The sequence below is a fragment of the Rhinoraja longicauda genome, chromosome 23 (assembly GCF_053455715.1).
Source record: "Rhinoraja longicauda isolate Sanriku21f chromosome 23, sRhiLon1.1, whole genome shotgun sequence".
Classification (NCBI taxonomy): Eukaryota; Metazoa; Chordata; class Chondrichthyes; order Rajiformes; family Arhynchobatidae; genus Rhinoraja; species Rhinoraja longicauda.
The window spans coordinates 20981189-21006061 of record NC_135975.1 but is presented as its reverse complement, the minus strand read 5'-3'; the positions used below and the strand labels follow the sequence as shown (position 1 = coordinate 21006061).

Sequence of the window (24873 nt, the reverse complement as noted above, 5' to 3'; positions counted from 1 at the left end):
CAGGCAAGGCTGGCGAAATGCCAAGTAAGTTGTAGCATTAGGAAGTGCAATATTCAGTCCTCTTCCTGCACTGAAATATGTGCCCACCATTTCCTTATCTTACAAAACGACCAAATTTTGCATGGACTGCATTTGATCCATTTTGTTCCTCTACACCCTCTTCCAAGTGCTCTTGGGTCACCATGGCCACCAGTGTCAAGGCAAGATTTTCCCTTTTGATCTTCCTGTAATTTTAATTTTGTACCTTTAATGATTTTATTTTGGTTATTTCCTGCCCTTTAGGAGCTTTGTATTGCAACTCTCAATGATTTATTGATATTTTAAGAACATTACATATGAAATAAAAGCAATCAAAGGTCACACAAGCGTGCCCTGCTTTCAATAAGATTGTGGCTGACAACGTGCCTCAGCTACATTTATTAGAGGAATTATTCTTCATAGCTGTTAGAGTGAGACATTAAAATCAATACAAAAATGTTATTCTGAGACTCGGGTCATATAGAAATATCAATCGGATAATATCTTTTGAAATGTGTGTCAAACATTGAGATGGAGCAAGTGGTGCTGACATAAAAACGGAATGTGATGGTGTTACTGACCAATTAGTTAACAAATGTTCCAGGAGATTGCAGACAGCTGCAGGTTAAATAAGGTTGTTGTAGGAGGGGATTTTAACTTCCCAATTATAGACTGGGAAAATCATAGTGTGAAGGGTTCATATGGGGTGCAATTCCTCAAAAGTGCTCAGGAGAGTTTTCTTAAGCAGTATGTGGAGGCCACCACATGTGAGAGGGCAACGCTGGATCTAGTATTGGGAAATTGGGAAGGGCAAGTTAATGAAGTGTGTGTGGAGGAGCCTTTTTGGACCAGTGACCACAGTTCGATTAGGTTTAAGGTAGTTATGGATAGGGACGGAGAGGGTCCAAGGGTTAAAATGGTCAACTGGGGTAAGGCCAACTTTGAGGGTATGAGAGATGGTCTCGCTCAAGTTGACTGGAGCAGGTTATTAGCGGGGAAAGGAACATCGGCCAAGTGGGATGTTTTTAAAAGTGTACTGAAGAAAGCTCAGGATGTGTACCTCCCCGTGAGAGTGAAGGGCAAAGCAGACAAATGTAAGGAAGCTTGGCTGACGAGGGAAATTGAAAAGTTAGTTAAAAACAAGAAGGATGCATGGGACAGGTATAGGCAGCTAGGATCAAGTGCATCCCTGGAGGAGTTTCGTGAACCAAGGAGTAAACTAAAAAAGAAATCAGAAGGGCAAAAAGTGGCCAGGAGATAGCTCTGGCGGGTAGCATTAAGGACAATCCCAAAAGATTTTATAAATACATAAGGGGGAAAAGGGTAACTAGAGAGAGAGTGAGACCTCTCAGGAATCAAAGTGGTCACCTCTGTGTGGAGCTGCAGGGGATAGGCAAGGTCCTAAATGCTTATTTCTCCTCTGTATTTACCGAGGAGAAAGACAGTAGGATGGAGGAAAGTGGAGCAGTCACTGAGAGCAGTCAGGGTTACTGTCGAAGAAGTACTGAAGGTACTGTCGTGTATCAAGGTAGACAAATCTCCAGGGCCTGATCTGATATATCCGAGGACATTGCGGGAAACTAGAGAGGAAATTGCGGGAGACCTGGTTGAAATTTACGAATCGTCCTTAAATATAGGAGAGGTGGTGGAAGACTGGAGGGTGGCAAATGTTGTACCTCTTTTCAACAAGAGCTGCAGGGAAAATGCTGGGAACTATAAGCTGGTGAGCTTAACATCTGTAGTTTAAAAAAATAACTGCAGATGCTGGTACAAATCAAAGGTATTTATTTCACAAAATGCTGGAGTAACTCAGCAGGTCAGGCAGCATCTCAGGAGAGAAGGAATGGGTGACGTTTCGGGTCGAGACCCTTCTTCAGACTGACATCTGTAGTTGGTAAGTTACTGGAGAGTCTTCTGAGGGATAGGATATACAGGCATTTGGATGGGCAAGGGCTGATTAGGGATAGTCAGTATGGTTTTGTACGTGGGAGGTTGTCTACAAATCTGATTTTTTTGAAGACATGATCAAAAAGATTGATGAGGGCAGAGCTGTAGATGTTGTAGACATGGACTTCAGTAAAGCGCTCAACAAGTTTCCGCACGGTAGGCTGCTCTGGAAGGTTAGATTGCATGGGATCCAAGGAGAGATAGTTGAATGGATAGCAAATTGGCTCCATGGAAGGAAGCAGAAGGTAATGGTGGAAGGTTGCTTCCCAGACTGGAGGCCTGTGACTCGTGGTGTGCCTCAGGGTTCGGTGCTGGGTCCGTTACTGTTTGTCATCTACATCAATGATTTGAATGAAAACATACAGGGCAAGATTAGCAGGTTTGCTGATGATACAAAAGTGAGTGGTTTTGTAGATAGTGAGGATGGTTGTGAAAGATTGCAGCAGGATCTGGATTGATTGGCCAGGTAGGCGGAGGAATGGTTGATAGAATTTAATACAGAGCAGTGTGAGGTGTTGCATTTTGGGACGTCAAACAAGGGCAGGACCTACACATTAAATGGTAGGCCTCTGGGTACTGTTGTGGAGCAGAGGGATCTAGGAGTACAGGTGCATGGTTCCTTGAAGGTCGAGTCGCAGGTAGATAAGGTGGGCAAAAAGGCTTTTGGCACTTTGGCCTTCATCAGTCAGATATTGAGTATAGAAGTTCGAAGGTCATGTTGCAGGCGTTTGTGAGACTGCATTTAGAATATTGTGTTCAGTTCTGGGCATCATGTTACAGGAAAGATATTGTCAAGCTTGAAAAGGTTCAGAAAAGATTTATGAGGACATTGCCGGGACTACATGGTGTGAGCTCTGGGGAGAGGTTGAGTAGGCTGGGTCTCTATTCGGTGGAGCGCAGGAGGATGAGGGGAGATCTTAGAGGTGTACAAAATCATGAGAGGAATAGATTGGGTAGATGCACAGTCTTTTGCCCAGAGTAGGGGAATTGAGGACATAGGTTCAAGGTGAAGGGGAAAAGATTTAATAGGAATCAGAGGGTAACGTTTTCACACAAAGGGTGGCGGGTGTATGGAACAAGCTGCCAGAGGAGGCAGTTGAGGCTGGGACTATCCCATCATTTAAGAAACACAATAGGACAGGTTTGGAGGGAATATGGAACAAACACAGGCAAATGGGACTAGTGTAGCTGGGGCATTGTTGGCCGGTGTGGGCGAGTTGGACCGAAGGGCCTGTTTCCATACTGTGTCACTCTGATTCAATCAGTGAGCGAACCCGTTCAGATGAACTTAATTGACTTGGACCATAATTCTATCTCCCTTGATAAATTTGTGTGACCTGCTTCGTTTAGCATTTCCAGTTAACGATTTAGATTCCCAACATCTGCACGATTTTGCTTTTGTATTTACCAGGGTAATAGTTAATTTCTTGATTTCCTGCAGCAGCATGGCTGCACATGTTAGTGATATTATGACCTGCCTCATCATTGCAAAGACTCGATTGATGTTTTTGAATCTGTCATTTGTCAAATGATAATTTGATGGCTATTGAATGGTGTTTCTTTTGCTCTCATTCAATGCCATTGATCTGAATTCCCAACACTCACAAACGTTAGTCACCAGGACCAAATCAAAGCAAAAAGAAACGTTGGGAACTCCAGCCCCCACCTCTTCCTCCCCCAACATCCTCCTGGCCAAAACAAAGAAAATACGATTGAGGACTTAAGGGCAAGATTGCTTTGCCAAAGGGACATATATAAGGCTATGTTCTCCATTTCACAGAGTCATTGCTTAGTCGGCCAACCGGCCCAAAGCTTTCTAGATCCATTGAATGGTTCAGACGGTGTCAATGGGAAAAGGGAGAAGCTACAGCTTCTGCCTCATGTCAAACTCCTTGTGGTGCCTGAACGTAGCAGTCCTGTCCAACTCCGGCTTCCCCAATCTGGAACATCTTCCAGTGAGTGCTGTCCCTTTGTTCACCCCCTTGATCCCCTCCCCACCTGGTTCCATAAGTCCATCACCCCCTCCCCATCTAACCATACCTGTCAGCAAAGAGTCTCAAACACATCACTTCCCCCGCCTAGTTTGACTTTGCCATTATCCCCAACCCATCTGGTTTCACCAATTGCCTACGAGCATCTACTTCCCCCCCCCCCCACTCCCCCCACACGCACACGTACCACTATATACTAGCAATCTTTCTTCTGTCTCCGTCTTGATGCAATGTCTCATCCCGAAACATCGACTTGCATCTTTTTGCCTCCGCAGATGTTTGAGTTCTTCCACTGTTCTGTTTTTATTTCAGAATTTAATATCATTACTGTTGGCCACTGTGCATTTTGTCTTTTTTATTCCTGAGTTATTTCAAATATATACCACTAAGTATAATGCTCCCTTTTATTGATCTACTGGGCAACTGGGAATGGCTGTAATTTTCTCTGGTCTATAAATGACATTTTAATTCTATAATAGACCAATGAAAAAGTCTTTTAATTTAAGTTATGAGCTGTAGGGATGTTTGGGCGGTAATATTTTGCTTTGCATCATTAATGACTAGGCTGTTGCATAATTTAATTGTTCCGACCAGTAAATTCGGCATGCATTGGCAATTAAAAAAAAAATCGGGTTCAAAATAAACTTAACAATGAATGTAATATCAATGTAAAGAATGAATTGTTTTGGATAAGCCATAACCCACTAGGTAGTAACTCAGCAGATCAGGCAGCATTTCTAGAGGAAAAGGATGGGTTGCTCCAGCACTTTGTATCCATCGTTGTTATATGCCAGCATCTGCAGTTCCTTTCCACACTCACTGGCCAATTTTTGGATCAATTATGAAATAAATACTATGCAAAAGAAAAATAAATACTTAAAAATCAGGCAGGATATGTAAATTTATTGTTGTAGCACATTTACTGAATTTACTCATGCAGTATCTTTCTATTATGATTTAAATGAAACTTGAATGCATCCCCTATCAATTTTAATATTACTTTATTTCTAGATTTCATTTAGTGGTCTTATTTTCAATTCCAATTCGTTAGTATGATCAGAGTTATCAGTTGAAGCAATATATATTTTTCAATATTTCTATTGGTTGGATGTATTTCTTGAGTACCAAGCAAAGAATGAGGGAGAATCTATTTTAATTCACGTTCGCCCTCAAGGATCCATTTACAATAATCCTAAATTAATTCAATTTCTGTTCTTTTCGTGTTCCCATCAGTTGTCCCCTCCTCTCCATTCACCATCCAGTAACCAGCACATCCTGGGACATGGAGTGTGGTTTTATCTAATGCCAGTCTTCAGCCCTTGGTTAAAAGCAATTGGATCCCTACAAGTGGCTGTTTGGTAATTCTGAAGTTCTTAGAACTTATTTTTCATTGTTTATAATTTTTCCTGGAGAATTTCAAAAAAACTTATTGCCATGGGCTTAGTTTTGGTTCTACATGCAAGTCCTGCGGTCTAGCACTAGCTTGGGCCAAAAATGGCTGTGGCATCGGCTCTTCTGTCAGTGCTTCAGGCTACTCTTCCATTGCACTGGTGTCTTCACCAGGAAGTCCAATGGAACAGCACAAGCCTATACATGTTTCCCTGGTCACAGACTGGGAAATCAGGTACCTTGCACAGGTACAGTGATCCCATTAAAACTTAGTTTAGTTTACTGTCATGTGTACCCGGGTACTGTGAAAAGCTTTTTGTTGACCAGTCAGCGGAAAGACTGCATGATTACAATCAAGCCGTCCACAGTGTAGAGATACGTGATAAAGAGAATAATGTAAGTGCAAGATAAAGTCCGATTAAAGGTAGTCTAAGGATCTCCAATGAGGTAGATAGTAGCTAAGGCCCATTCAATAGACAATAGACAATAGGTGCAGGAGTAGGCCATTCAGCCCTTCGTGCCAGCACCGCCATTCAATGCAATCAAGGCTGATCACTCTCAATCAGTACCCCGTTCCTGCCTTCTCCCCATACCCCCTCACTCCGCTATCCTTAAGAGCTCTATCCAGCTCTCTCTTGAAAGCATCCAACGAACTGGCCTCCGCTGCCTTCTGAGGCAGAGAATTCCACACCTCCACCACTCTCTGACTGAAAAAGTTCTTCCTCATCTCCGTTCTAAATGGCCTACCCCTTATTCGTAAACTTGCCCCTTGTTCTGGACTCCCCCAACATTGGGAACATGTTTCCTGCCTCTAATGTGTCCAATCCCCTAATTATCTTATATGCTTCAATAAGATCCCCCCTCATCCTTCTAAATTCCAGTGTATACAAGCCTAATTGCTCCAGCCTTTCAACATACGACAGTCCCGCCATTCCGGGAATTAACCTAGTGAACCTACGCTGCACGCCCTCAATAGCAAGAATATCCTTCCTCAAATTTGGAGACCAAAACTGCACACAGTACTCAAGGTGCGGTCTCACCAGGGCCCGGTACAACTGTAGAAGGACCTCTTTGCTCCTATACTCAACTCCTCTTGTTATGAAGGCCAACATTCCATTGGCTTTCTTCACTGCCTGCTGTACCTGCATGCTTCCTTTCAGTGACTGCTGCACTAGGACACCCAGATCTCGTTGAACATCCCCTCTTCCTAACTTGACACCATTCAGATAATAATCTGCCTTTCTATTCTTACTTCCAAAGTGAATAACCTCACACATATCTACATTAAGCTGCATCTGCCATGTATCCGCCCACTCACACAACCTGTCCAAGTCACCCTGCAGCCTTATTGCATCTTCCTCACAATTCACACTACCCCCCAGCTTAGTATCATCTGCAAATTTGCTAATGGTACTTTTAATCCCTTCATCTAAGTCATTAATGTATATCGTAAATAGCTGGGGTCCCAGCACCGAACCTTGCGGTACCCCACTGGTCACTGCCTGCCATTCCGAAAGGGACCCATTTATCCCCACTCTTTGCTTTCTGTCTGTCAACCAATTTTCTATCCATGTCAGTACCCTACCCCCAATACCATGTGCTCTAATTTTGCCCACTAATCTCGTATGTGGGACCTTGTCGAAGGCTTTCTGAAAGTCGAGGTACACCACATCCACTGACTCTCCCTGTCAATTTTCCTAGTTACATCCTCAAAAAATTCCAGTAGATTTGTCAAGCATGATTTCCCCTTCGTAAATCCATGCTGACTCGGAATGATCCTGTTACTGCTATCCAAATGCTCAGCAATTTCGTCTTTTATAATTGACTCCAGCATCTTCCCCACCACTGATGTCAGACTAACTGGTCTATAATTACCCGTTTTCTCTCTCCCTCCTTTCTTAAAAAGTGGGATAACATTTGCTATCCTCCAATCCACAGGAACTGATCCTGAATCTATAGAACATTGAAAAATGATCTCCAATGCTTCCACTATTTCTAGAGCCATTCTCCAGTTGTTGATAGTATGGTTCAGTTGCCTGATAACAGCTGGGAAGAAACTCTCCCCGAATCTGGAGGTATACATTTTCACATTTCTGTACCCCTTGCCTGATAGGAGACGAGGGAGTGACTGCAGTGAGACTCGTCCTTGATTATGCTGGTGGTTTTGCTGAGGCAGCGTGAAGCGTAGATGGAGTCAGTGGAAGGGATGTTGGTTTGTGCGATATTCCACAATTCCACATTTCTCTGCAATTTCTTGTGGATGGAGCAATTTCCAACCCATGCTGTTCCCAACCCATCCCAATAAAATGCTTTCTGCGGCGCATCTGTAGAAGATGGTGAGCGTTGTTGGGGACATGTCAAACTTCCTAAGCCTTCTAAGGACTTGGAGGCTTTGGTGTGATTTTTTGGGGATTACTTCGATGTGGATAGTCCAGGACACGTTGCTGGTGATATTTACTCCTAGGAACTTGAAGCTTTCAACCATCTCTACTTTGGTGCCATCAATATAGACTGGGGTATATGTACCGCTTCGCTTCTTGAAGTCGATCAGTACCTCCTTTGTCTTGCTAACATTGAGAGAAGGTTTGTCTTGACACCCGGTCACGAGGTTCTCAATCTCCTTCCTGTACTTCGCCTCGTTAATATTTGATATCCGGCCCACTGTGGTAGTGTCATCCGTTAATTTGTAAATTGAATTGGATTTTGTACTTGGCTGCACAGTTGTGGGTGCAAACGGAGTAGAAATGGCTGCAGGGCAAGCAGAGGGTTTGGCTTTTGCTTTCAATTTAATTCAATTAGTTTAGCAGTGTTCATCATCTATGTGAACGGTTTTAGTGACGTAAAATTATAACATTTTTAATTAAAATGTTTTCTTAATTCCTGGGAGTTTTCATGTTTCAATGTAAAGGTATGTTGAATGCTTAAATTGAGGCTGGTGAGGATGGGGGTGCGGCTTTCCTTGCTTTCAAAATCATTCTTTGTCATTCAGTTGTGTGCCCTGCACTGCACAATGCTCATCCACAGTGTGCTGATGAGCCGGGAGCCAGTCTCCCATCGGAAGAAAGCTTAGGATCACAGTGGAAGAGGCAGCATGGTCCAGGGGAAGGGATCTAGTGGTTCCAGGGCTCGGTCAATGAACCCACAAGCAACTTTTAAAGAATCATTATTTTTTTAGCTTTATTGTCTAAAGAATAATCAATCGTTCAACTGTACTTTGTGATCTGCTAATTGTTATAGATGTGAAACTAGAAAGTTACGCTGTTAAATTTAAACCAATATACAAATGCAGATAAGGTTATTGCTTCTGTTAAATCTATTTGCTCGTCTCGAATTACTAAAATGCAAAAGAATGAAATCTAAATTATGTATGAATGTTTTGCTGCCTGGACTTCAATTATACTCATGGCTTGGCAATTAAATGTGCTTGCATCATAGCATAGATACTTGGAACAATATTGCATGTTGTATAATACAGTTTTTAAATTGCATCTATTTCTGAACAGTCCCCCTGTCAAGTGCAGGCTGTGCAAATTTTGACCCACCAGTTTGAAGGTTATGAAGTGTGAAATAGATTAATATAAATATTTTAAAAAGAGACAAAGTGCTATAATAACATGGCAAATTAGGCAACTTCTCTAGGGAAAATGGGCAGGTGACGTTTTGGATCTGGACCCTTTAGATTGATTGAAGAGAGGTCCCGACCTAAAATGTCATCTGTCCATTGTCTCCAGAGATGTTTCCTCCAGAGACAAGTTACTCCAGCACTGTCTTTTTTTGTAAACCAGCATCTGCAGTTCCCCCTTCCTTCATACATTTGCAATTGCTTGGACACAATGCTGAGATATGTCGAAGTTGTCACCATGAGAAAACATGGTGGGGATATAGAGGTGGAGAAGCTGGATGAATGGAATTGGGGGTTTTTTCCGGAAGTTGCAGAAAACAGTACTTCCATGATCCTTGCCTTATAACCTAACCATGATTTCCACTCCACATAGTTCATAGGAGCAGAATTAAGCCATTCTGCCGATCAAGTCCACTCCGCCATTCAATCATGGCAGATCTATTTTTCCCTCTCAACCCCATTCTCCTGCCTTCGCCCCATAACCCCTGACACCCTCACTAATCAAGAATCTGTTGATCTCCACCTTAAAAATATCCATTGACTTGGCCTCCACAGCCGTCTGGCAATGAATTCCACAGATTCACCACCCTCTGACTAAAGAGTTGACATCTGTTCCATTTCCATTACTTCTCAGCCTTTCTATCCCCTCTCTGGTTGAGAGAGGCATAGAGTCTTAGCACAGTCTGCTGACCAACAGTGAATCACTCTAGCAATTGCAGGATTCTGTGTTTGAATGCAAGCAGTGGGAAATCCCAATGTTCTGAACACTATGAATATAATGATTCTTAATGCTGGCAGTGTTGACTTTATTATCGCATAGAATCTGTCCAATGTCAGCACTAACTTTTGTTCAGAAAGTCTAGTTAATTATTTAATTTTTAATTTCTGAATGTATGTTCACTTTATGATCTCAACCATTGAATTTTGGAAAAGATTTGGGCTAGATGTTCTTTAAAAAAGTTTTAAGTCACAATGTCTGTAGGGAGCTTCATTTGCGAAGAGTTTTGAGTTTTTTTTCGGTTAAACCACGTAAGCAGCTACTCATTTTTTGTTGTTTGCTTCTTTATGATCTAATTGGTGCTTTAGTCATCAGAGACATTTTGTGCTATCAGCCATTTAATAGAAGCTTTGAATATTCTATGACTTTTTAAAGTGCTTCAGAATGAGACACAGTGCGTGATTTAAATGGAAACTAGTCTACTAAAACTTTTCTGGCAGAAGCATAGTTACTAAAGTTACATGTTTATTCTCAGAATATGGGCAATGCTGGAAGGTTTTATTTTGTTGAATGATGATGGTACTGCTGAGGTTCTAAAACTAGCTTTTTACCTATCTTCGGTCACAGACACTTTGTTCTGAATCCAATGCATATTTCATGAACCAGTTTCATCTTTGTGGGTACACTGCCTCTCTTTTTGGTTGTAAATTCAGTGACTTAAAACTTCCTCACCATCGAAAACATCGACTTGAGTTGCTGCCTCAAGGAGGTGACATCCATGATCAAGGATCCCCACCATGTCCTCCTCTTGCTGCCACCATTGGGCAGGAGGGTCAGAAACCCCGTAGTCCCACACGACCAGGTTCAGGAACAGCTGCTTTCCCACAACCATCAGGTTCTCAAACCGACCTGCACAAAACCCATATCCTTCCTCATTAAGGAGTACTATGGACCACCTCTTGCACTACCATGGAATTGTTTTCTATTTGTGTTTTCATATTCTAAAGAATGATTTCCCTCAGTTTCCCATAAGACTGTGAGCTGTCTCATTCCTTTTCAGATACATATTGACTTTTTGTATCATTGTAGTCTATTTGAATTAATTCGACTTCTATGTTTGTGAATCTAGCAATTATTAGAACAAATCTTTGGAGCATAATTTTTGTCCCAAATGAGAGCACAATTTTTGAGCGATGATGCAGTTGATTCTTTATCACCAATCTAAGTTGCAATCCTACAATCAGCAGCATTACAGTTTTTCTACCTGAGACAAATGGTGAACAATGCTTAAACTCAGCTTTTTGAGTACTGATTTGCATTATTTCATTGTAGACAGCCATAATTAAATTAAATTCCTATTCATATGAAGCTCCCAGAGTAAACAGTGAAAAGCAGTGCAAAAAATATAAAAGTACAATAACGGAATACTTGAGATAGAGTTGAAAACATGGGTATGGAGCACCTCTGGGAATGGAGTGTGAAGGAAGTGTGATAGCAGAAGGGAAGAAGTTGTTCCTAACTCTGGACATCTGGGCTTTTAAGCTCCATTATCTCCCTGAAGTGTGAAGAGAGAGAGAGAAAGGAATGCTGATACTTCCAGCCTTCCTGTTACCATGCACCATGGTTTAAAATTATTTGTCAGCTGTTAAGTAAAGTTCATAATTGTTTACAATCTTGACTTTGCTTTACTCAGAATGTTGGTGATGTTGAGTAAGCTTGTGACTCCATTGCAAGTACTAAATGCAGGTGGAGTTAGTGTTACTCTTGAAGTATCATTGTGATTTATTATTTCGGGACTATTTTCTGTCGGACCAGTTGTGAATAAGTAACTGATCAGATTAAAAGCATTGAGTGTCCTAGTTTTTGTTTTGAGGACCTTGTGTTCCTTTTCATTTCACAGGTGATCATGGAGACATTACTGTTAAATAGCCCATTCAGTTTACTAAGATTAGCTGCATGAACTAGGCAAAAGCACTATGGATGTGCACGAGTAATGAAACATTTGTTTATTCCTTTTGTCTAAAATCAGTGTTGGGGAAACAATGAAGACGAAATTAGAGGAAAAGACAAAGCAAATCATTTTAGCAGGAAAAAATAACAATGTATTTGTCTTGTAGTCTGAACCAGAGGGATTCTCACACTTCCACTTGTACGTTTGTGCTGCCTTCCTTGTCCGATGGAGAAAAGAACTATTGGAAGAGAAAGACTTTCAGGTGAGAGTTTGCCTTCTCTCTACACATTTAACAATTCCAATCTCCAAACCTTGTAGTTTACAAATTTAAGGGAATTGATGTAATATGTAATAAGGCTATTTATTTCTGTAAAGTAACTAATTTCAAAATCTACTTTTGGTGTAATTAGAAAATTGAGAGGTTGATGATCACTTCAGGACCAGTGTTTGAGAGAAATAGGTTACATTTAAACATTTAAAATTAGATAGTGAAATTTGTTTATTTCAAATCCGTAGTGTAAAAGCAATTAAATTATCAGAAGCAAATCATTTTTTCTTTGTACATAATTAAATTATAATTCCTGCCAATGATTTAAAGTCATACTTTGTTTGCTGCTTAACACTATTTTGCTACGTTTGATGTAATTGATACAGGCAAAATGGCGGCGCTGCGCAGCAGCTGCGGCTCACCTGCAGTCCGTTTGTCTTTTGTGTTTTTTGTTGTTTTTTGTCTTAATTGTAATGTTTAGTTGTGATGTAGTGTTTTTTGTGGTTGTGTACTATGTGTGGGGGAATTGTAAAATTGTCTCTTCCGAACGGAGACCCGACCTTTTTTTTCTGGGTCGTGTCTCCGTTCCCGCTGCGGCCTACCATCGGCCAAACACCTGGAGCTGGCGGCCTCCACCTGGGACCACCTGGGCTCTGGTTCGCAGAGCCCGCGGACCGGACTTACCATCTGCAGAGCTGGCTGCCTTCGGAGGCTGTGGTGGCGCTGCGGGATCAGCTGCGATTCGCCTTCGGAGGCTCCGGAGGCTTCGGCTGTAGGCCGCATGGATATCGGAGGCTCGCAGGCCCCTGGGTGGGGGCCAACATCAGGAGCTCCGGCAGCAGCAGCGTCTTCGCTCGCCCCGAATCGCGGGGCTTGGGTTGGCCCGCTGCGGACCTTTCACCTTCCGGCACGGCCTGGAACATGGCAACTTCAACAGCCTGACAGCGGGAGAAGACGGCAGGGGAAGAGAAAAGACATTCTGGCCTTCCATCACAGTGAGAAGGTGACTGGAGGAGACTCACTGTGATGGATGTTTCTTTTTTTTGTTTTGTGTTGATTTGTGATTGTGTGTGTAATTGCTTATTTTTATTGCTCTTATCGTTGGACTGTGGGTAATGGGATTTCGTCCAAAAGACTTGTTTTTTTGGATGACAATAAAGGTTATTCTGATTCTGATTGCGATTTTTTTAGATTGTAAAAAGATGTGCATCCAGCACCTCCATATTTCTGGTCTCTGTCAGCCCCTTCCAGTGTCTTTGACCTCCTCTCAACCATTCCTGGTGCATGGCATCTGCCCTCGTAATTCCAGAACCCAGACCTGCTTGTTTCTGTAGCAGACCACTTGGTCAGATTACTCATGTAACTGGATTAGAGCAATGGACTACAGTATACAATATGTCCGTAACAGCATAACTCTCCAAACTTGTAGGTACATAATTCAATGACATGATTTTTTTTTGTGTACACTTATGGAGTTAAAGCTGTTCCACTCTCCTTTCATCCCACCAAAGAAACAAATATACCTGCTGCCTTTTGCAAAATACAGCAATTAATCAAAGTAAACTTTGTTTTCTACAATTTTAGGAAACTCATTTGACAATCTACATTGGACCATGCTCCTGAGATAATCTGGGTTGGATAAGAAATCTGGCCTTGCCATAAACTCTTCGTCGTGACACCAAATTTAAAGAAGCAAGTTAAAGAAGAAGGTGTTTGGCGAGTAGTTGAAACTGTCTTATCAGGCTCCAGGATTTCAATTGATTCCGCAACATATCTTTAAAATTGACATTTCCTGTATGACAGCTCTCGATAGGGTGGGTGATGAATGCAGTGAAAAGCAGGTTTATATTTGGACTACTGTCGAGGGATTTCATCTGTTAAAAGAGAAAAAAATATAGCACATCAATGATAGTAGTCAGGTTTTCATGGACAATGTTACTTAGAACTGTGGTTTGTTGAAACGAATCTGGAGTCCTTATTGTGCTTTTTCTACTAACTTAAGAACTATGGTAGCCTTTTGACCTTTAAGGATGACTGTAATATGTTGATGTACCTTGCACCCTGATGTGAGTTTTCTGCTAGAACAAACTCTGAATTGGCAAGAATTTGAAAATTTGATATAAAGATCAAGTTGTGGTTAGAACAAAAGTGGACAGTAAGAGTTTCTTTAAATATCTGATAAGGAAGAGAGAATGAGGCTTGAATGAGACTGGGGAAATAGTTACGGGTAATGAGGTCATGCCAGAGGAGTTAACAATGAAAAAGGTCATGGCAAACTTGGATCATTTCCTTTAGAATGTTAGAAGTTGAAGGGAAACCTAAAAAAAACTATGTACAATTATGAGAGGTATAATATAGGGTAGATAATTGGGAACTTTTCCCAAGGGTGGAAATGTCAACGACACGAAGACAGCTTTAACTGAAAGGTGCAAAGTTTAAAGGAGTGGTGCAGGGCATATTTTTTGCATGGAGGATGGAGGGTGCCTGGAACATGCTGCCAGGGTGATGGTGGTGGATACAGATGCAATAGTGGTATTTGAGGTTTTTAAATTGGCAATGCAAGGAATGGAGGGGATATGGATCATGCGCAGGCAGCTTAGTTTATCTTGGTGCCATGTTCGACACAGACGTTGTAGGCTGAAGGGCCTACTCCTCTGATATACAGTTCTGATGGTCTAAAGACAAGACAATTGTTAATCAATGAAGTGCCATAGAAATTAGTGCTGGGACCACCAGTATGAACTGGTGAATTGGTTAAACTAAGCAAATCTACAGTCATCATATAATTAGTTCATTGTTCAAAGAACAGTAATATATAAATGGGGAAAAGCTTGAAAAAGCTGCAGCACAAGAGTTTAGCACTCCTTGAGCAAGAAACACAAGTTGAGTAAGTAGTCATGAAATCGAATAGGATATTAGCCCTTATTTTAATATAAAAGATACAAGGTTAACAAATCTTGCTGCAACTGTACAAGGTAATGGCGAGACCACATCCAGAGCATTTTGGTCTCCATATTCAAAGAATAATGTTATTTCATTTGGTGATCCAGGTATAGAAGGATTGCCCTACGAAGAAAGGGTAAACGGGTGAGATTTTACTCTGCAGTTGAGATGAATGATCTCACTGAAGCATTTATGTTTCTTAGGAGGATGAACAGATTAAATGCTGAGAGGGTATTTCCTCTCTGGTCGGAATCCAGAACCAGAGGGCATAATATCAAAATAAGGAAGATCCATTTAGACCGAGATGAACATTCTTGAGGTAGAATCTCTTCAGAACTCCCTGCCAAAGACAACTCTGGAGGCATGAACCTGATGTTTCTACAAGGCTGAAATTGTTAGTTTCTATTCGGGGGAAAGGCAGGTTAAGGGGAAAAGATAGGAAAGTGTGTTTGAGGAATGTCAAATCAGGTGTGATCTTATTGAACGGTGAAGGAGGCTTAAAGAGCAGAATGACATGCTCCTGTTCCAATTTATTATGGACATATGGTTTAATTTATCTTTATAAGCTTCACTTTTCTTATTGTAACCTGTAAATTCACTTTTTTATATCTTAAATTCTCTAGGTTATTTACCTTTTTCTTCATCAAGCCATTTTTATTTATTACCATAGCATTTACTGCCTAAACCTTGCATTTCTCATTCCATTTACCATCAGGTCATTGAAGTGGCAGGTGTAATCATGAGGCCAATGGTTCTGACTCTGTCCCTACGGCTGACTGGGAGGATTTGTTAAGTCGATCAGTGGTATTGGGATTGATATGTTCGTATTCTTCCACTGCCAATCCAATTAAAGTGCAATTTACCGAGATTGCTTCCTATTTCCAGATTTTATTCAGTGGCATGAATGTAATTTATGCATTTAAATATCAATAGTCTGAATTTCCCTTTCATTTTGGGTTAGTTTAAAAAAATGTTCTTGTTGCAGTGAACAGAATAAATGGATAAAGAAATCCAATTTTTGAGATTACTTCCCAAACTTGACAATCTCAATTGCATTGCCACGTGGCTTTGGAAAACTTAAAGTAATTGCAAATTAACTTGCTCTTGCAACTTTTTTTTCATATAAATAACCAATAGATTAGAAAATAATAGCTAACCACTTTGTGTGGTCATTATCAAAACTCCAGCAGGACCAGCTTTTAAAATGTACTGATAGCAATTAAACAAAAAAAACTTCTTTAAAATAATCATCTTTTGATAACGCTTCCATCGGGAGAGAACTGAGACCTATTCCATTGAAGATAAAATACTAATTTCTAATTTTCATCCTTTGCTGAGGTTACATGCCTTATCTTTTCAATGCTACAATAACTTGTAGCATGTAACTAAATTGTTCATGACTGTATATCATGCCGTTTCTGGAAAGTGAGGTTTAAAAGGTTTGCCAATAATAAAAACCTTCCCAGATCTGCAAAACATTTCAAATAAATTGTTATTAAAGCGGTATAGTTTATTTTCACAATTTAAATATTTGTGTAACATAGCGTTCTGATTCCTGGTTGCATGCATGGAACATAAATGTATGTGTTTTAAGAGACCTAGAGACAGGAAGTTCATTTTTTGCCAGTGTTTCTAAATTTTTATCGTGAATTTAAGTATTTCATGAGACATTGACATCTAATTTGCTTAGAGTTAAAGAGGACATCTTTGCCAAAAACTTGTTTGATTTCTCAAATAAAAACAAAAAAATGCTGAAAGCACTCAGCCGGTCAGCCCAGGACCTGTAGAAAGGGGAACATCATTGATATTTCGTATCGATACTCATTGATCAGAACTGGGTTTTCTAGTCCAGAGTGGATTAGGGTGTAATGATCAGGTTGATAGATTACTGGGGGGGGGGGGGGGGAGGAGAAAGACAACGGACAGGAACAAAGAGACATTAAAGTTGAGAGATGAGGTCAGTTGGAGGGGAAAAACAAAGGAATGTTAAAGGTGTAGGAAATGTCAACCCATTTGGGTCATCCTTCCAACATTTTCTGTTTTTATATACTCAACCATGTTCAGTGCCTTGCATAAGATTCAGCACCTGGCTGGTGCTCGACTATCTGGGCTTGAATCCAATGTGCTTGATTATGTTATTTTCCTGGACCGGTAACTAAAGGTTACCGGTCTTCTGCAGAAGGATAATGCTTTCAAAGAATATTGATGTGCATGGTGGCTAAGAATGGCATGAGCTTATAATGTTTGTAGAGGTGGAAAATTGAGGATATTTTGGGTATCCTCAAATGGGTCCTTGTACAACGGGTCTTTGTACAGCTTCAAAAGGGCAGCAATAGACAGTTTTCTGCATAATCGGAGATCCGACCAGTGTCAGCAGCCACTCCCTCAATATTGACCCAAACATTTTTTATCTGTTCAGTGCATTTGACATCAAGGCTGTTCGTATCATTGACATTTTTTCCCATTTCACCTGCTGTGAAGAGGTAATTGAAGTTAATCTCTTTGCGCCCTTCTTGTTTGTTTCCATTTATTAATGTGTGTTTTGGAATTTACCATTTTTAAGTCATCGATATGCCAGCTAGTCATCGTTAACATTGTTGTGTTCCTCTGCTTCAATGGATTGTTTTTGGTTTCTTTGATTTCAACCAAGCTATCTTGAGATTATGTCTTACATCTGTCTTTTCTATTAATTTTTACCATGGTGTGCAGTGTTTCGCTATCAGAGGAACAGAAAGCTCTCTCTGCAATGGTCTCTTCTGCAGAAGGATCATTTTCATGCTTTCAAAGAATATTGATGTGCATGGTGGCTAAGAATGGCATGTTTGCTGGTGTGTAGTTTGTTTGGTTGCTGTTTGGAATGCATTTTCTTGCAAGGTACTTCATCATGCTTAGGAACTATACATGGTTTTCTGGGTGAGGTTTGATATCTACCATTGTTTTGCAAAGGTATACTGTGAAATCTTGCTAGTTTGATTTCTTGAAATGCAAGTGATGAGAGAAGTATACAATGCTGTTTTAGTAGCATGGACCCAGACCCTGATGGAACTGCATTGTGAGTGTGGAAATGGGTCCAAAGCCGTTTAGCAGCTAGACGTAGCGAAAGGCGAGGACAAAGACTTGAGAAATATGGCAATTGGCAGCAAGGTTAAAAAAATTCTGAGTTAGATTGAGAGTAGGAATCATAATTTTAGTTCTGAGGTCCGAGTAGGATTTTACATAAGGGTTGGACATTCTATGGGCTAGCCCGGATTCCCATAGAAACATTTATTTGAGGAAAATGACTGAAGTCAAAGGTAACATTTTGCAACCTGAGGACAAACGCCACCTATTGAAAGGAAAGTTCAAGAATAATGTGAAGGTCCTTTGGAGCATCCAAGTTGGGGTAGTGGTGCAGAAGAATTGGATATTTACCAGTTGGTGCCTGAAAGTTGCAAATGGTGTCATTGGCCAAGTTTCAGCCGTCGATGGAGATCAAAAAAGGAGGAAAAAATGAAAATAAATATATCCATTGTCAGGTAGTATACGAAGATAACTGCAGATGCTGGTACAAATCGAAGGTATTTATTCACAAAATCCTGGAGTAACTCAGCAGGCCAGGCAGCATCTCGGGAGAGAAGGAATGGGTGACGTTTCGGGTTGAGACCCTTCTTCAGATTGATGTCAGGGGGGCGGGACAAAGGAAGGATATAGGTGGAGACAGGAAGATAGAGGGAGATCTGGGAAGGAGGAGGGGAAGAGAGGGACAGAGGAACTTTCTAAAGTTGGAGAAGTCGATGTTCATACCACTGGGCTGCAAACTGCCCAGGCGAAATATGAGGTGCTGTTCCGCCCCCCTGACATCAGTCTGAAGAAGTGTCTCGACCCGAAAGCCCCTTATCCCCCCTCCTCCCCCCACTGACCCACTCCGTCCCCCCTACCCACCCCCACTTGCCCCTCCCCTGCCCCCACCACCACTTTCCCCTCTCCTACCCCCATTCCCCCCCGGTCCTGCCTCCTCCCCCATTTCCCCCTCCCCATCCCTATTCCCCCCCCCACTCGCCCCCACCTCCCTCCCCTCCCCTACCCGCACTCTCCCTGCCCGCACCCCACTCTCCCCACACCCCAATCTTCCCTCCTCCCCCCCACTCTCCCCCACCCCCACTCTTCCCTTCTCCCCACCCCCACCCTTCCCTCCTCCCCACCCCCACTCTCTTTGCCCCCACCCGTCTCCCCCACCCCCAATCTTCCCTTCTCCCCACCCCCACTCTCCCCACCCCCTCTTCCATTCTCCCCACCCTGCCCTTCTCCCCACCCCGCCCTTCTCCCCACCCCCACCCCACTCTCTACTTCCCCCACCTCCTCCTCCCCCACTCTCCCCTTTCTCCCCTCTTCCCCATCCCCACTCTCCCCTGCCGCGCACTATCCTCCTTCCCCCCACCCCTACTCTCTCCTATCCCGACACCCAACCCCCTCACCTCCAGCCTCCCCTGCCCCCCACACCCTTTCCCCACACCCCTCCTCCCCCCACTCCCACTCTCCCCGACCCCCTTCCCCCCCCCCACTCCTCCCCCACTCTCTCCTTACCCCCGAACCCACTCCCCTCCTAACCCCACCCTCCCCTCCACCCACTCGAAACCCCCTCCTGCGGGCTTGGCAACGGCGCTTAAAGCTCCTCCGTGCGAGGGGGGAGAGGAAGGCACTGAGCCACTAAGCGCGGGGGGGGGGGAGGAGCGCATTAGTTAAGGGTCCGGGGGGGGGGGGGGAGGGGAGAGGAGCGCATTAGTTAAAGGTCCGGGGGTGGGGGGTGGGGAGTGCATTAGTTAAAGGTCCGGGGGTGGGGGGTGGGGAACGCATTAGTTAAAGGAGGGGGAGGAGGAGAGAGAGGAGCGCGAGCTGATCTCTCATAGGTGCGCGGGTGCCATTGTGACGTCACACGCTGAAGACCTTCAAGAAATGGGTTAGAAAGGAAAATTTTAAACTTTAAAATCCCTCTAGCTTTAAAAATATAGCTTCAAATTGAATGAGAGTGGTTTTAATATATGGCCAGGATAATGGTGAGTATGGTGGTGCAAAAATTGTAGCGTTATGGTGTACCGATTTGGCTCTGCAAACATCAACAGTTATGCTGCACATATACACACGGACACACATACACAGAGTTCACAGAGTTTTAGTAATGGAATTCAGAATTCAGAATTACCTTTATTTGTCATCCAAAAAACAAGTCTTTTGGACGAGATTTCGTCATCCACAGTCCAACAATAAGAGCAATAAAATAAGCAATTACACAACCACAACCAACACAAAAAAAAAAAAAGAAACATCCATCACAGTGAGTCTCCTCCAGTCCCCTCCTCACTGTGATGGAAGGCCAGAATAGTACACAGAGTTTTAGTAATATATATAGATTTCATACTGTACATTACCTTAAGAGTATGATTTTATACCAAATCTAAGTTACTGGTTGACATATGGTTAAACTTGATAAGCACAAAAGTAAAACAAGCCATTAACAAAACTAACTTTGTTATTTTGAGTCAGTTGTGGATGTAAATAATTTAGGTTCTGGAATCTATAGGTAGACACAAAATGCTGGAGTAACTCAGCAGGTCAAGCAGCATCTCTGGAGAGAAGGAGTGGGTGCTGTACATGTTTGGTTCAATGCAGACACCTGAAAGCAACCGCAATTAGTCGCTCCTTCACGGGTTTCACTCCATTTGTAATTTTGTCAGATTTGGCATTTCAAACCTGAGGACAATAAGCCAGGGTGCTTGCCCATTAGATGCCCATGAAACTAGGAGCCTAATGTTTTGACAATGTGCATTTTTAATTTTGTGTTGAATTTGAATGGTTTAAAACCACCTTTCTGGATTTCAAAATACCTGTATAGCTTTAACACTCTCAAATTTCAAATTTTGAAAAAATATAATAATTGTTAACGTATCTCTCAAACCCATTTTTACCTTTTTTTCTATACATGATTTAACTGAGGACATTTGAATCATGCTTATCCTTTTTCATGAGTCTCAGATGTTTATGTCTTTGTGCTGTTATAATCAGCAGTAAACATACTGGATGTTAAGCATTATTTCATTGATTGCAAATATCGAAATTGTATCAAGACCTTTTGTGAACGTGCCTATTCATTCCTAAATATATTAAACATTCTACTTGAGTAAGGCTATATTAGTGTGAAAGTAATCTCATTGGTTCTTGCATTGTTGTCTCCACATTTTCCATATCCTGGTGATGAACCACCTAGTGATAACTGGTCTGATTCAGGGTATTTAAGAATATTAGATGATTTCAGATTTCTATTATTGATGATTCCTGAAATCGTTACCTCAGCAAATGGTGATCCAATACAAAATTACCCAAATGTGTGCAATAAGAAAAACAGCTGAGAATGTAATTAATGGCCCGGTTTAAAAAGAAAGTGTGTTTGCAAGTTCCCAAGTATGAAGTATTTTTGTTACATTTTCGAAGTTGATATTTTTCTTGGATAAGATTAAGTAATTTGTTCCAGATACATAATTTTCCTTGTGCTGGGTTGTGTTTCATTACTACGAAATTGCAGCTGGAAGGTTAAAGAATGTCTCCTGAAAAAGGTACATGTTATTTTTCCACCAGATAATTGGTACCAAAATTGAACTAAATGTAATGTATCATTTTTGAGTCTCACTGACTTCAGAAGCATGGCATATGGCAACAACATTACTCTGCTAAGTACTTCTTTTTTTTTAGAGATACAGCGCAGAAACAGGCCCTTCGGCCCACCTGGTCCGCGCCGCCCAACGATCCCCGCACACTAACACTATCCTACACCCACTAGGGACAATTTTTACATTTGCCCAGCCAATTAACCTACATACCTGTACGTCTTATCAGGCCATCTTGGCCAGAAGAAAATGCAGCCTGGTAGAAAGCCATGATGTTTTTAGACCATTGATGGCATGGCTGTTGTTGGGAATGTCATTATTTACCATTGTGAATAGTATTGCAACATATCAAAGGAAAATGCAGTAGTAAACAAAAATATAGGTTGTATTCCTGGAACAGGCTCGAAGCGAAAGTATATTCTTGAAATAAAACATTGGTTAGGAAACACTGGTCTTAAGATTTTTTTCCAATGGAAGTTAAATGTATGGTTGAGTCCCCAGTAATTAGTTCCAGGACTATTGTTTCTTTTCAAAATATATAATAATGACTCAGGTGTATAGGTCACTGTTGCTAATTTTGCAGATGACACCAATCATGGAAGCTTAGTGAATGTGAGGAGGATAGTAGTCAATTTCAAGGAGGGAGCAGCAGGATAATGGAGTGGGCAAACGGGTGGCAGAATAATTCATTACTGGTCGGTAGTGAGATTGGAAAGAGGTAATATCATCCAGAAGGCCCAATTCTGAGGATTTGAAAGAGCAGGTTTGCAAGTATAGGTACAGAGTTCATTGAATGAGGCAGATTTGTGGAAGTGGTTAAAAGAACATATAGAATCTTGAGTTTTATAAATATAAATCAGAGTACAGGGGCAAAGAACATGATAAAAAAATTATGAAATACTGGATTAGTTACAAATTGAGTATCATGTCCAATTTTGGCTTCCCCATTTTTGTAAAGACCTGAAGAGTTTAGAGAGGAAGTTGATTTCAGATAATTGGGTTTATAGATAACGTGGAGAAACCATGGTTATCTTTGCAATAGAGAATATTGTGAAATAGCTGATAGTTTTTGAAATCATCAGCAGTATCGTCTAAGTAGCTAGAAACAAGTATTTGTGAATGGACCACACAGCAAGGAACATAAAATGAAGGTGTTTGGCAAAAAAACAAAAGCTAATATGAGGAAATACATTTTTAAGCGGTGAGTTGTTAGGATCCAGGACTCTATCCTCTTGGCTTGGAGGCAGATTCAATTTTAGCATTTGAAGAGAGATTTATGTGAAAGCAGAATATGTGGATAATGTGGAGAGTACATGGATTTACATGTGGAGAGTAAGTGGGACTAGGGCCGATGTATACACAATGTCCTCTTTCATGCTGTAATCTGTGATCTGAAATTTGCTGGCGGATATAATTGTTAACACAATAGCATGATTATTTTTGGAACACTTGGGAGTTGTTAATGTTTATTACATTTTATCTTGTCTGTCTGCACTTGAGATGCAGAGTATTTGGAAATGCACCTCCCATGACTGCCAGCAGCAGCAAGTTCTTAATTTTTTAGGTTATAGTGTACAATGGGTTATAATGCTCACTTATATCCCCTTAAGTGGTTTACTTTAAAACAAATTATTTGCTAATTATTTATTTTGCAGAAATTGGATAAAAGCTGAAACAGCAATTTGGTCTTGTTTTCCCAGAACAAACGAATGTTTTTAAATTCTTTTCTAAAGCTGAAACATTTCTAAAGCAAATATTTTGTGAATTTTTAAGTCATTAAGTCATGAAGTACTATTTTTATTTTTAAAATGTCACAAAACTAATCATAAAAGTAAATAACAAAAATATGAGGATTGAATATGTACATCTGGAAAAAAATAGAAATACCACTGTGCATAACACTGTTGAATATGAAAAAACTATTTTAGACAATAGTTGCAGGAGTAGGCCATTTGGCCCTTCGAGCCAGCACCACCATTCAATGTGATCATGGCTGATCATTCTCAATCAGTATCCCGTTCCTGCCTTCTCGCCATACCCCCTGACTCCGCTATCCTTAAGAGCTCTATCTAGCTCTCTCTTGAAAGCATTCAGAGAATTGGCCTCCACTGCCTTCTGAGGCAGAGAATTCCACAGATTTACAACTCTCTGACTGAAAAAGATTTTCCTTATCTCCGTTCTAAATGGCCTACCCCTTATTCTTAAACTGTGGCTCCTGATTCTGGACTCCCCAACATTGGGAACATGTTTCCTGCCTCTAACGTGTCCAATCCCTTCATAATCTTATGTTTCAATAAGATCCCCTCTCATCCTTCTAAATTCCAGTCTATACAAGCCTAGTCGCTCCAGTCTTTCAACTGGAAGACTGGAAGCAAGAATATCCTTCCTCAAATTTGGAGACCAAAACTGCACACAGTTTTCACCCAGTTTCTGTGGTATATCCTTACACTCTATGAAAGTGCAACTTAAAATTGCCATTATTGTGACATGTTAAAAGAAACATTGACCATGTATCTTTTTAGTAACCTTGAAAGGTAACTGCAGTTAATTTAAGATTCCTTGCCTGAATTGGACTGTGCTTTGTTCTTTTTTAGATAGTTAAAAAAAAATGCTTTCCATCTGAGCATTTCAAAAGCAAGCTTGTATTTTCACTTTTATTCCCATTGCTCCATCAATCTTGATTGAAGGCAGACCAAAATGAATCGGGATCAATATCAAAACAAATAATGCTCTCTGGTTTCAGCTATTTTAAAATGGATTGTAGAACATATTTATGTAAACAGTTTTAGTTCATGTTGTGACCTTAAAACCAAAATATTTAATTTCATATTGTTACCTTAAAACTTCAGAATATCAGATAACTGAATAACTAAAGATATTGTAAACTAATAATTGAAGAAGTATTTTAATTCTCCAACATGGGTGGTAGTGTGTCCGTGTAAAACTTTGAACTCAGAATCTAATGCAGATCTATGGTTTTGATTTGCTTGTTTCAATGGTGCAGCACTGACAGCTGGGCTTCCTCTAGAGGTCACTCTTGTTACTTTAAGCTTGTGCTTTTTAATGGGAGAGAACGGCATGGAATTGTATTCTGAGTATCTCAACATTACTCTTAATATAGTTCACGGTGGCGTCAGAGACGGGCTATGTTTGAATGACACATATCCCTTTTTATTTTCTGAAATGGCACAATCATATGGCACACATAGTGTGGTCGTGCTCGTGATTCTTCAGAAACATAGAACATGGAAAAGTACAGCATAGAACAGGCCCTTCGGTCCACGATGTCTGTGCTGATCATGATACTAGAATAAACTAATCTCATCTGCCTGCTCATGATCCATATCCCTCCATTCCCTGCATATCCATATGCCGATCTAAAAGCCTT

The 24873-nt window shown here is 41.2% G+C and overlaps 1 protein-coding gene across 4 annotated transcripts in view; it reads left to right on the top strand.

Annotated features, from left to right (window-relative positions):
- Window positions 1-24873, top strand: part of tbc1d22a (TBC1 domain family, member 22a) — a 171369-nt gene that overhangs the window by 101312 nt on the left and 45184 nt on the right. For all 4 annotated transcript variants that reach the window (XM_078419804.1, XM_078419807.1, XM_078419806.1 and 1 more), the window contains one exon: window positions 11803-11898. In XM_078419804.1, the coding sequence (XP_078275930.1) occupies window positions 11803-11898 (96 nt within the window). The remainder of the gene's footprint in view (window positions 1-11802; window positions 11899-24873) is intronic.